The following is a 13,624-nucleotide window of genomic DNA, read 5'->3' as shown; positions in this document are numbered from 1 at the left end:
ACTATTGAGGTCAGAAAGATTAACTAGATCAGTAGAAAGAGCCATTTGAAAAAGAGTGCCGCGTATTGCCGCACATTACTGGCTTTACAACTGGTCGAAATCTGCTGGACAATGAATAACAATCTCAGGATCACGTTGTTTCCTTGTAACGAACACTTTCCCATTCCGGTGCCAAGCGTACTGGTAATCATTTTCACCTGCCCAAGCCTTTGCATAGCGCAACAGCTCACGGCTTTGACGCGTCATGTTTTCGCTGACTGATACATCCGAGTGAGCATCTCTTAAAGCTGTACGCTTCTGAAACCACATGTCACGATTTGAGAGCTTTGAAAACCGTACAATGATCCCAGGCACCTTTCCTGGCTTTGAAGGAAGTCTGTGCACAACATCGACGCCATTCTATGTAAGCTCTGGCAAATCCACAGATTTTGCTACGTCATTTACCTTTTCCATCAGATTCTCATCATTTGTCACCGGTATGCCGTGCACCTCAAGGTTCAGCTTTCTGTTTCGCCACTCAAGGTCGTTCACAGTCATTTTCAATGACTCAACATCATCAACGTCGACTCTGGTCTCAAGTGCACTAACACGTTTCTTTAAGGTACAGATCTCTTTCTCATGTTTTACCTGTTGTTCAAGTATATCATCGTATTTTTTTTACATTAGTTCAATGGACATCTTCACTTCATCGACTTGGTCAGGCAGGCCAGCAAGAGCATCATGTTTTTGACATATGCCGGCTAAACAGCTAGCAAAGTCAGGTTGCGTACTGGGTGTGTCAGAGCTTCCTGCGTTTGTTTTGCGCACTGCTTTTCGAATTGGGTTAAGCCTGTTGTACGTATGTGGTGCACGCAGGGGCTTATTATTTTTATTTCCTTTTCGGTTGCCTCAACCTATTCTTTGTCACAACTGTGTTTGCGGGCTGGGCGCTATTTTTTTTTCATTCCTTTTAATCGCCAACCCTAATTTTTGTCACAAGTGTGCTCAGGCAGGGGCTTATTATTTTTATTTCCTTTTAGGTCGCCCCAACCTATTCATTGTCACAACTGTGCTGCGAAAAACTAAGCAGCACATTTTCTCGGAACGGCCGGCCACCAAAATCTAAAAAGAAAGTAACTTCCTGTTGCTCCTTTTGAGGGAGTAAAAAGTCGCTCTGTGCTTCATTTCTATTTCAGGAGTTGGCGCTCTTGTGCTTAGAGCGGATGAGTAGGACGAAATCGCTCCCTATGCAGGAGTAGTAGTACAGGCTTAATAAGAAACTAATGCAAAACTACGGGCGAGCGGGAATCGAGCTGTGGAACTCTGAGTAGGGAGCATGAAGACTGCCGCTTACCGATCATTTTTCCCTACATGCTATTTGTTAAACACATTAAGGCAGGAACAGGACCAGTTACATGTACAAAGGCAATTTTCAAAGCCGCCAGCTAATGGCGTGCAGTCCACAAGCATGACAGAAAACAAGTAAACGTAATTAACACAACTGTAACAAAGGCAAATAAAGCCAATAAACACACAATCAATGAAAATCTGTCTGGTAGGCTTCCGCCATAGATGTGCATCTACTAGATTATCATTCGACTGGAACCTCTTTTAGGATATGCACAGTTCGGGATGGGTCGAACACTGGCGTTTTCCAGAGGCTATGCAGCCGAATTAGAAAAATAACGTTATAGGGTTCATGAGCCTGGTGAATTATCGTCAGGTATTGTTCGCGCTGGGAACTTAAAACGAAGTCTTTCTTCAGTGTCCTTCGTGGTATTTCCAAAACATAATCGCACCTTTGCAGTTAATAAAGCTATGTTCGATAATGTCTGGTGCGTCGCACAGCCGACAGTTAACGAACAGAGTGAGGTGACGGGCTAGTTGGTCATTCATAATAATTTCAACAGCGCATGCTACACACGCACACAGGACGAGAAAAACACACACACGAGTTAACACACACGAGTTAACATACACGAGTTAACACACGAGTTACACACATGAGTTAACGAACGAAACAAAATTATGTCCTCTCTGGAATTCCACCGTGCCCGACAATTCCACACAAAAACATTTTTGAGCGGGAAGCTGTTTATGAACGCAGTTCTTTCTTACAATGTAAGATTTCACTATAACAAGTGATGTATCCGCAGATCACCCGACAGCAGTCCTGTATTTTTTTTTCTATTAACGTCCTTGCTATCGTCACAAGCGTTCCCCATTGGTTTTTTATGGCAGTCTTGACTGTTCGATGCGATTGATGGAGACACTTCAAAAGAAAGATTTTGTGACATACCCGAAGAATGAACCACTAAATTCAATATTTCCATAACAGCACATTACAATCCTCGAATTATCAAAATCTTTTTCTGACAATGTTGGACATGTTAACAGGTGGAGACTCGTTGTGTGACCACGGCTGGAGCGCATGATGCAGCTTTTAATTATGTAGCCAATATATGCTTCAGTATGACTCCTAGGGATTTCTCAAACATGAATATGGAGTGTCCAACAATCCACCTGGTCAGTAATTCACCCATCGCTGCTACCTGAAATCTAGCATAGCTCAATAAGCCAGGAGACAATGGAGAGAGGAGCTGTTCACTCTAGCAAATTCTATACCACAAGCAAATACACGCTGTGCGCTAAATACGTATTTGCTCTTTATGAACGGAAAGCACACGCGTTCTGTGTAATTTTTGACTACAGAACTCACTGCAGAATGGCACTGTAATTAGTAATGTTCCCTTCTGTCACCGAAAATTTCCTCAGTTGGACCAAAAAATCCTGTGTTTAGTGTACTCTTCCCTTATAGCAGCTTGAGAACTCCGTAAATTTTGAAAAAAAAAAGATTATTTCGGTTCTTAAAGTTCTCTGAAAGTCTGTAAAGATTCCCTTCTTGCTTAATTTTCTCCTCAAATTCCCCGGAAGAGGAGAATCCCCCGAATAGAACATTAATGGCTGCAATGCGGAATATTTTTTTCGCGGCAAGTGGTGATGATTTAGGGGCATTCAACGGAAACTTTTGCTAGAGAAACAACGGTCGTTTCTGCAAAGCTTTCTTTAATCGCACCGCTGCTGTTTCGGAGTCTATATGCAAAGATGTTCAATTTCCGTAGGGAATTGAATACCTTCACTTGGGACATAGCTGTAAGTGCATTAGTATTCAGAATAATGGCCTGAGGGGCGAGTTGGTCAATGATGGAATGAACGGCGGCGCAACAAGAAGAACACAACAAGAGAGGGGACACCACATGCGCACACTACGAACTGTTTATTACACGGAAAGGTGGCATATTTAAGCATACAGCTCAGGCATGACACTCATCGCATTATCGCTCTGAACCCAACACGCGGAAAAAAGCAGCAACATCAGGAAAAGAGACAAGAAACCTTTAACCCCTGCAGAAAAATAACTAAGAGATTCTGATAACAGAAATTAGAGGAGCAGGCCATCTCTTAGCAAAAGCAATGTCAAACAGGCCTAGTAAAAGCAGTCATACATGAGAAGCAAAAGCAGTCAGAAACCAAATACCAAAAAAAGTAAAAAACAAATGACAATCGTAGCAAAGGCACAGTCAAACACATGAAGCAAAAACAGTCAGAAACCGAAAAACAACAAAAAGGAAAAGACAAAACCGATAACAAAATTAACAACCCGCCTAAACAATCAACAGACGGCCGCTAGAAATGCAGGACTGAAAAGACGCACAGCACATGACGTCACAAAAAACTATCAAGAAAGGACACTTCATTTCTACGGAAGGATACTGAAGAGTCGCTAACACAAGTGCTTCCCTTCTCTTTGATCATAAAAGCCGCGACAATTTCACGTGACACCTGACCGCGACTCCTGCCCAGAATCCTTATTCCGTTAAGCACTGGCTCGCACTTGCAGTCTTTACAATGTAGGGGCAAATTCGACCCGCCCCCGTTTTCTAACGTTTTTTCGTGCTGCCCTGCCCTGTCGTTAATGCAGCGACTCGTCTGGTCTATATAGACCCCCCCCCCCCCCCCCCCCCCCCCACATCACCTATGTTCATCACTATGTTCGCAGAAGATTGTGCTGGTTTACTGTATTCATGTTTAAAAGGGAGACGTAGTTACGTGGCAAGCACTTGTGATCTGTTGGTAACAGTCTTCTTGTTTGTGCACATATATTCATGGTTCATGTCAATAAACCATCAGTTGCAGTTCTTTGTTTGTCCTACGTGTGTCTCTTTCCTACGTCCTGTATTATTTTGCGAAGACAAAATGCACTTTATTTATCGAAGGTTTTATTTAAATCTAGAAAGAGCGTCATTACGCTTAGGTTAAGGCTGACCCTTAATTTTTTTACAATCAAGGCTAGTGTGGTTTCACAGGGAAGTCCTTAACTTAAAGAAGCTGTATTGGGTTGGACGAAAAAGTTTAGTCGACAGGGAGAATCTGACGATGGAGCAATAAACCACATGTTTCATTCCAATAGAGGTTGATGAGAAAAGTTGGAGGTATCTTTTACGTGTAAGTGAGGAACCTTTTTTATGTACTCGAGTGATCGCACATTATTAATCTTGTGGCAGCGCACCTGATGCCAGGGACTACTGAAAGAGGTGACGCAAGATTATGCTTACAGTGGGATTAGTATTTTCCCTGATTTTAAATTTAACCAATCAGCACCACATGAGGGTACAAGTTTCGATGACTCCATTATTTTCATAACGCCATTAGCATCAAATATAATATCTGCCACAACTGGGTGATCGAGACTAAAAATTCAGTCAAATAAATTTGCGGCAGCCACTTAGGTAGCTAGCCGTGTTGTTCTATGCCGTGAAAGAAAATTGCCTTACCCACATATAAAAATCATTCTTTTGACAGGTTTTACCTGCAGCAGTTAGAAATATCGAGCTGCTTCTCCCTGCGTTGCCTTTTATCCTGCTGTTCATAGAGATCAGCGAAGGTCAAAGTGCGAGATTTTGCCAAGTGCCATGGTTGTGTTTGTTTGCGATTGCTTTTTTTTTCTGCTGCACCAGGTATTTTTTGCAGGGGCTATTCGTGACAAAAGTTGGCCGCCATAAACACATAAGCCTGGATGTTAAAAGAAAATGCTAAAGAATCCTGTTTCCAGCTTTATTAGTTTAGAAAGCAGACTCTAAGGAAACAAACACGTACACCCCCCCGTCAAAAGTATACAGCCGAAGGGGTTTGCTTGGGAGGCCTGCGGTGGGTCTCGTTATGGATCCTCAGCAATTGTGACCTCCTCGAAAGAGGAATCACTTTGTGTCCTCAATATTCCCAAGGTTTCGACTGCTTGATGCGCTAGAGAGCCACGCTAAACAGATTTGAAGCAGACCCCTTGGGCTGTATACTTTTGACGGGGGCTGTACATGGATAATATTTAATCTTATTTGATCTTTATTCTTCATTGACGGTACACAAGTAAGTGCTCAGGAGCTAAAGGCAGTAATCCTGCCTGGCAGGTGCCTTTATACCTGTAAAATTCAATACAATACAAATTATCAGATGAGCTAGACATTCGTGTCTGCATGCGTACCCACTGAAAAAAAATAAAAAAAACCAACACGAGTAGCAATCTACGAATGTATATTGCGACTTGTGTTTGTTTGTATGTATGTTTTCTACTTGCGTTTGTTTGAATGCAGAACAAGACCATCTCAGAATGTTACAAAATGTAGCAACAAAAGCCAGTTGTCAGCTTCCCAGCGGAAACAAAAGCACCACAGCTCCATATTTTCCTCCTTCCAACGTTTTCATTTCATTTATTTGTGTCCATTTACGAGGAAATCAAAGAGGCCAAGGTAAAAGCTGCTGGTTGGCAGCTTTAGCGGTCCTTGGCCCCTTTACATATCGGCCCTCTTTACGCGGTCGTGTTCGCTTACACACGCAAATAAAAAAAGAAAACACAAGGAGCGATCTACGCTCAAGGTGACAGGATCATTCCAGAATGTCGCAAAATGTGGAAACAAAAACTAATTGTGATGCATCCAACAAAAGCGCTGCAACGAACCCATTTTATCTTTTTAACAAAGAGACAGTAAAGCATATATCAACTACACATGCTTGAGAAAAAATGAACATTGGATATGTCACATGGTGAAAAAATTCGCATTGTACTCGAGGCTGTCTTTTGCTATACATCACCAAATTGCAAAAAAAAAAAAGATTTTTGGTTCTTTTTGAAGCTACTCTTGGTGGTATTTAAGTCTAAATCTTTCTCAACTTTGTTAACACAGAGTTTGTTTTAAAAGGTGGTGTTCTTCGTTTGCATGGTTCGTTCGCGTGGTAGGCGTTTGACGGGTATTATGTCTGAGAAAGTAATGTTCTTCGCCTCTTTTCGTTTATTAAGGTTTTGTTCATGTACGCGTATTACTTGTGTCAGTTTGTAACCATATACATGGTTTGCTTGCAACATCTTATGTTTCGTGAACAGAGGTGCTCCTTTCATGTTTGCAAATCACAACTATGTGTTCAATGTGGCTCTTGTGCAAAGTTTTTGCCAATTTTCGCTATAGTTTTCATAGCGGCATAGAATCTCTCCATGCATTACTGGCGTTACTAAGAGTTTATGGCAGTTTGTTGTTCCCCATTCTAGATTTCCGTGCTGCAGTCTAAAATAACATAGAGAGTGGCACAGGTTTCTCGTTAACTATTCTGGGACCAAGTGTGTGTGCTGTCCTGTTTATATTTATATATTTATTGCCTCAAAGATGCCAGGTATGGGGCATTACATGAGAGATGGACATGGCAGACAACAAGATGACGGCTTCGATCTTCTTGAATTCGGTGGGATGGGTAAGGTGTACGACTTCTGGCGGCAGATCGTTTAAGTCCCGAAATGATTTGACAAAAAATGATCGGGAATGAGATGTATGTTGACACGCTAATAAATTGTGAGTAATAAAATATCAGTAAATAACACACGGTAATAAAATATGAGTGATCAGAATAAATGAAGCGGATAGCGTGATTTTGTATTTTTTTTCGAGCGTTAGAGATAGGTTTGACTGGTGAGGGTCCCATACTGCTGAAGCGAATTATAATTTAGGACAGACGAAAATTTGGTAAGGTAATAATTTGATGGAAGGGGTAGCAAAAAGAAGACTGCGACGTTGAAAGCCAAAGGTGCGGTTAGTGTCACTAGCAATGTTCGTGATATGGGAAGACCATATTTAAAGTAATGCCCAAATACTTACAGGTAAGAATGGAAGACATTTCAGAACCAAAAAGAACATATATAGAAGGAATGTGGGATTGCCCCGATGAAAACAGCTTATACTTGTGTTAGCAATATTAAGGAACATTAACCAATGTTTGCACCAAATTTCGATTCGGGTTAGATCTTGTTGAAGGGTGACGGCGTCAGTGTTTGTAGTAATTGGGCTGTAAATTACGCAATCGTCGGCGAGTGGTCGGATGTTAGAGGTAACGCTAGAAGAAAGATCGTTAATGTAAATGAGACAAAGCAAAGGTCCGAGCAGTGTGCGTTGAGGAACACCTGAAATAACCGGGGAACGAGGGCACAACGATTTGTCAGCGTAGACAAATTGCTCTCTGTTAGTCAAAAATTTTTGAACCTACCTCATTACCGAAATGATTAAGGTTTAGACGCGAAAGATTTAGCTGCAATCTTTTGTGCCGTAGTTTATCGATTGGTTTTTCAGTCAAGGAAGAGCGTGGCAAGAGGAATGTTTAAGTCACGATGCGAACTAAGTTCGTTGATGAAAATGTGTAGTTGAGAATCACATGAAAGTCATTTTAACAAACCGTGTTGGTTAGGGTGAAAAAGTTTACCGAAACTAGAATTTTGATGCAGTGAGAGTAAATAGCATGTTCCATTAGTTTTGAACAGATGCTTTTTAGGGAAATAGGATGGTAGTTTTTACACGAGAAAGATGAACCTTTTTTGGGGACTGGGACGATCTTACCAATTTTCCAGTCTTGTGTGAGCACACCTGATAATAAGGACTGTTGGAAAAGGTGGCACAAGTTGACTCTGAGAATTTTTTAGTATTTTTTACGAATTTAGAGTTTAATCCATCAATACGAGGTGAAGATGACACTTTGAATGATTCGATTTTTTTCACAATTCCATTCACAATTCACAATTCCAGGATCGTACAAAATGCCTAGCATAGTTGGGTGATCAAAGACAGGGAAGTATGGCAATTTGCCATCAGGTTCTGTAGTGAAAACTGAGCAGAAAAAGGAATTGAAGTGTGCGACAGACATCAAGTCCGGAATGAGATTGTTGTCATCGTTGTGCAATGCTAGAGGCTTGTGGCGTGTAGGGTTAATAGATTGCCAAAACTTGTTAGGGTTGGTTCGCAGCCCGGACGGTAATACTGATTAAAAAACAGGAACGTTTGGTTTGGCTTACCATAAAGAATGGAATGTTTTTTTTTTGGCAGACTGATACTTTTTCCACGCACAAGCATAATTCAAGTGTTTGTCAGTTCGAAAAAGTCATTCCTTTTTGTTGTTCAGGCGCTTTAGTTCGTTATTAAACCTTGGTGACGATGATTTTTCGGTTATGGTGATAGTAAGGATGTGCTTATCTATCGTTGATGCATTTTGTGTTTGAAGGGAAACCAGTTAATTTCTATTGACCGGTTTGAGAAGTCAAGAAACAGCCACGCCCAAAAATCGGGCAGTTTTGTGTGTTCATGGCTGTGTAGTTTCCTTTGTCATATACGGTCAGTTTTTTTTTCTTGCTCTTTCAGGCATGACAGTTGGTAACAAAATGTGTTTAGTATTACTGAGTGGCCACTAAGCCCAGGTAAATGAAGTGGCGGTGAAACGTTATCAGGGGGGGGGGGGGGAGGGGGGAGGGGGAGTAAAAACGAGATCAAGAATATTGGAAGAATGATAAGTTTGCGTGGTAGGGTTAGACACGAGCTGAGGCGAGCCCAAGGTTAGGCATGTGTTTACAAGTCACTTTCGATGTTATCTTTGGATGTAATAACAGCGAGATCGGACCAGGTAATATCAGGAAAAGTAGTCACCATTAAGAAGAATTAAAATGTGCTAATGGGACGTAGTTATGACGCGAAGTTCTTCGTGGAACTGAGCAACAAACGAATCGGCTAGATCAGGAAGGTTCGATAGCAAACGGCGATGATAACTGAAGGGAACGAAGCATGGCATTTAATGAAATGAAGTTCTAGTGGGGATGCAAGTTTAATCTTAGAACAACGACATGAATGATGAGCAACTATTAGTACGCCTCCTCCTCGCCTATTTATCCTGTCACATGGAAATAGATTGGAGTCGGGAAACATGGAAAGTATCTCGGAGTCTCCTACGGACGAATTTAGCCATGCTTCGGTTAGTACAATAATGTTGCTCTCCGTCCTGCGGACGAGACTGTCGAGGGCGTCAAGCTTAGGTGGAAGGCTGCGGTTGTTGGAGCAAAGGATGGTAAAGGGAGGGGGGTGGGGCGTACCTTTGGCTTTTCAGAACAGTTATAGAGTAGCTATGGAGTGCGGGGAACGACTTTGTTTGAAACGCGGGCATAAGTGTAGGTGGGGCTACCGATGATTACCTTATTATAGCGGAGTTTGTATTTTTGAGTTTGCGATTGTCCAAATGCAAGTAGCTGCTTGGCAAAGTTTTAGAGTAGTCTTCAGAAACACGTAGAACTGTCCTTTAGTTTGTAAGCACAGGAAGGAAGTCTTATTGCGTAAGCAATACTACGCCAGGTTTCGAGCCGCCGCGTAGCTCCCGGCGGTGGCCACGGTTGACCTTTAGCCGCAGCGAGGTCAAACAGACGGAGCTTCGTTGCCATAGCAACCGTTTCAGCCGCGCTCCACCAGGCTACACACTGCTTACGCAGCCTGCCCGGTTTAACGAGAGCTAAACCTCAGCTAATTTTATCTGTTGTTTCATAATGAACAAAATTAACAATAATTGGTCTGTTTTTGTTAGCATCAAACTTTCCCTGTCTGTGAGATCTTTCGTTGTCTGTTGGGTTGGTTATCAGGTCTAGTTTTTATTTGCATACCTTTGTGATCAAGTTTTCAGATTCAGCCCAGGTTTCTGGGTTAGTCTACAATATGCCCAAAAATAATAATTTGGATCGGCGTGCCCTCTCTTCGGTGTCGGCCCGCTTAGACATGACGGTCGGTATTTTCCCTGCATTCTGCTCCGCAACACCTCAGCATCGCTGAGGTGGTTTTTTATTTCTCCAAATGATGCGCAATCTTTTTAAATTTTAGGCTTGTTATTTCACCTAGCGTGGTGTCATTTTGGGTTAACAAGCTACGAATTGTTTTCATTTCCGCCAGAAAGGATGCTTGCCCAGAACGCAGTTCATTCAAAGCTTCCATTATGTCGGAAGAATCTTGCGGACCAGTACCGCGTATGTTGGGACCGGGGTTTACTTCGACGTCACCCCCCAAAAACAGTAGTAGAAGGATGACACCGAGGCGTTCAAAGGCAGTCGCGACACAACACTGAGGGCTCGGCAGTAGTTTGAAATTTATGAATAACTTAGAATTAATTGCCTTGTTTATTCGGCAAAACAGAATATATGGTGTCCTCACTTCAGAACCCTATCGGTTCTTACCGACTGTCGGGCCCTTTCGACCAGCCTGATGTGCCGGTCTCTGTCTGAGCTGGCCAGTTCGCCCTGCCACTGCTCTGGTTTTGGACCGGAGACTTTCTCTGTTGCTTTATTTCTCTGACATGCCCATACCATGCGGTATAATGTGGTTGTGTCACTAGACTGGGGGAAGTGTGGCTTGCATTGCGTGGGAAACATGGTATACAGTCTTTTCAGAAGTGTGGGGGGGGGGGGGGGGGTATGAGCCTGGTTCCAACTGCCGTGATGTTATTTCTTGTGCTTTGCCGAGTGGCCTGTGTCAAGGCGAATATGCCCAACGTTATAGCCTGTAATTCTGCGTGATGTCCACAACTGTAACCAGGGCTTTGAACCCGCCCACTTCATCTTCTTGTGGCGCCATCTCTCGGGCAACTCTGTAAGCCACGAGCTCCCCACTCAAGTCGGAGTATGCGGGAGTCTATGCAGTGGTCACCAGGTGTCTCGCATTGCCGTTTAGACAGGCGGAGGAAAGGAGGAGAAAATTCAAAGCGCATATACAGAGTTCCAGGTATAATACTCGCACTCCACCGCAGTCGGTGGTTAGGCTTACAAATGGTGCAGGCACGAACCCCTTTCCCTTAGCAAATCAGGTCCGTTAAAATAACACTTCCTTGCCTCTGCAGCACAGCCCTCGAGCGTTCTAGGAAAGCGTTAAAATGACACTTTTTTGGTCTATGCAGTGGCCACCAGATGACTCGCATTGCCGTTTAGACAAAGAATCGGTTGGGGCAACCGAAAAGGAAATAAAAATAATAGGCCCCTGCCTGCACCACGTACGTACAACAGGCTTAACCCAATTCTAAAATAAATGTATAGTCCCGTAGGCAAATTGTAATTTCACCACCCATGGGTGGAAAAGTAAAATAAGACAGCGGAGGAAAGGGGGAGAAAATTCAAAGCGCATATACAGAGTTCCAGAGTTCCAGGCGCATATACAGAGTTGCAGTCGGTTAGGCTTACAAATGGTGCAGGCACGAACCCCTTTCCCTTAGCAAATCAGGTCCGTTAAAATAACACTTCCTTGCCTCTGCAGCACAGCCCTCGAGCGTTCCAGGAAAGCGTTAAAATGACACTTCCTTGGTCTATGCAGTGGCCACCAGATGACTCGCATCGCCGTTTAGACAGGCGGAGGAAAGGAGGAGAAAATTCGAAGCGCATATACAATGTTCCAGAGTTCCAGGCGCATATACAGAGTTCCAGTCGGTTAGGCTTACAAATGGTGCAGGCACAAATCAGCACAAATCCCTTAGCAAATCAGGTGCGTTAAAATAACAATTCCTTATTTCTGCAGCACAGCGCCCGAGCGTTCTAGGAAAGCAGGTGCGTTAAAATAGCACTTCCTTGTCTGTGCAGCACACCGCTCGAGCGTTCCAGTCAAGCGTACTCGTCTCTGCACTTTCGGCGAGAAAGTGTCGACGCAAGGACTGTGAGACCCAGAACAGCACTGCCAGTTTCGCGGGAACAGCGCAGCTATGGTACTGGTCTTGGACTATGCCCTGTTCGGCGTCCTGGTGGCGGCCAATCTGGCACTGGGACTGTATTACTCCTTTCGTAAGTCCACCACCGGAAGTACAGCCACCCGGGCAGAAGTCTTCCTCGGAAGTCGGGCGCTGAAGATGCTTCCGTTGGCCGCCTCGTCGGTGGCCTCGCTCGCTTCCTCTCCGGGCCTCGTTGGCTTCCCGGCGCACTTCTACGCCTACGGCTGGCACATGATGTGGAGCACGTTGACGCCCATTCTTCTCGTCGGGTTGGCTACTCACGTGTTTGTGCCGATGCTCTACGGGCTCGGAGTGACGTCGATATTCGAGGTGAGCTTAGCCTAGAACCGCTAGGCTAATGAGTAATTACTCCCTTATTACTAGAACCGCTACCACGGCTTTTCATTTGCGCCGGCAACTGCACACGCTTTACACTCATGGGGAATCTAAAAAGAATAGTTTAAGGATCAATCGAAATACCAAACAGAAATTTGAGGGAACTTATTTGGCGATTATTAAACTTACGTCACAGTTTGATATCAGGAAACGTGGCTCAGTGGTTATGGCACTCGGCTGTTGACCCGACAGACGCGGGTTCGATCCTGGCCGCGGCGATGGAATTTCGGTGGAGGCGGAATTCTAGAGGCCCGTGTACTGTGCGATGTCAGTGCACGTTAAAGAACCCCAGGTGGTCGAAATTTCCGGAGCCCTTCACTACGGCGTCCCTCATAGCCTGAGTCGCTCTGGGATGATAAATCCCAAAAAACCGAATAAACTCGCAGAGAACATTTTCTCAACAAAAAAAGAAGACGACTCGGCGCGTTCGCTGATTGGGTACGGCTTGTGACTGCGGGTACATCTCTCATATCCACGATATGAGAGACGTCACACATACGACAGCCACAAGGAAGCAACTGTGGTACGTTCTTATCGTTGCACCTCTGTTACAGGCTGCTAAATAAAACCATCAAAAGTGATGAGCCGGAAGTACTGTACAGCAATAGCACTCAGAAATATACACTATGCAAGCACTTATACAACAATACACAAGCACAAACAATACACAAGCAAGTGACAGACGGACACACCCGCTGGGTGCTTACTGAACTTTTGCTTCTAAAACATGAAACACAGCCATGTAAACACTCTTTTTCGATCAACAGCAAGAATGACCAACACGAAATTATAAACCTAACTGTGTGCCGAATGGTGTACTTGCAAAGCCTTGGTACTGTCTCTAGCACGCGGTAATGGGCAAATTAGGAGCAGTTCTTGTTTCTGTAAAAAATGACGTTGCGCAGGTCCTGTGCGCTTGTTAAGAAACGGTACACGATAAACTTCCAGCTTTATGAAATTTGGTGGAAAAGGGAATATCTTGAAAGCCTAAACTCGACACATGTTTTCATGCAATTGTGTCTGAGCTAGTTACAGCACGTGTCATTCTTGAGGAAACAAGAGAAATTGTTACACCGGCTCTTAACTCGAGAAAGTAAGTTTTAGCATGAATCGAAAAAATAAGGTGCACAGAACTCGACAGGAAAAACCTGAAGCCGGGCTCCTG

At 43.7% G+C, this 13,624-nt stretch overlaps 1 protein-coding gene across 2 annotated transcripts in view; it reads left to right on the top strand.

The window, feature by feature from the left end:
* The window catches only part of LOC149360509 (sodium-coupled monocarboxylate transporter 1-like), a 69,393-nt gene that overhangs the window by 16,630 nt on the left and 39,139 nt on the right, over positions 1-13,624 (top strand). For both annotated transcript variants that reach the window (XM_089572362.1, XM_089572361.1), the window contains exon 2: positions 11,939-12,393. In XM_089572362.1, coding sequence (XP_089428488.1) covers positions 12,058-12,393 — 336 coding nt within the window. In that variant the 5' untranslated portion in view covers positions 11,939-12,057. The remainder of the gene's footprint in view (positions 1-11,938; positions 12,394-13,624) is intronic.

Source organism: Amblyomma mixtum, chromosome 2 (assembly GCF_055824585.1).
Source record: "Amblyomma mixtum isolate Tamu chromosome 2, ASM5582458v1, whole genome shotgun sequence".
Lineage (NCBI taxonomy): Eukaryota > Metazoa > Arthropoda > Arachnida > Ixodida > Ixodidae > Amblyomma > Amblyomma mixtum.
The sequence above is the reverse complement of the archived record's forward strand: the minus strand, read 5'-3'. Positions and strand labels throughout refer to the sequence as shown.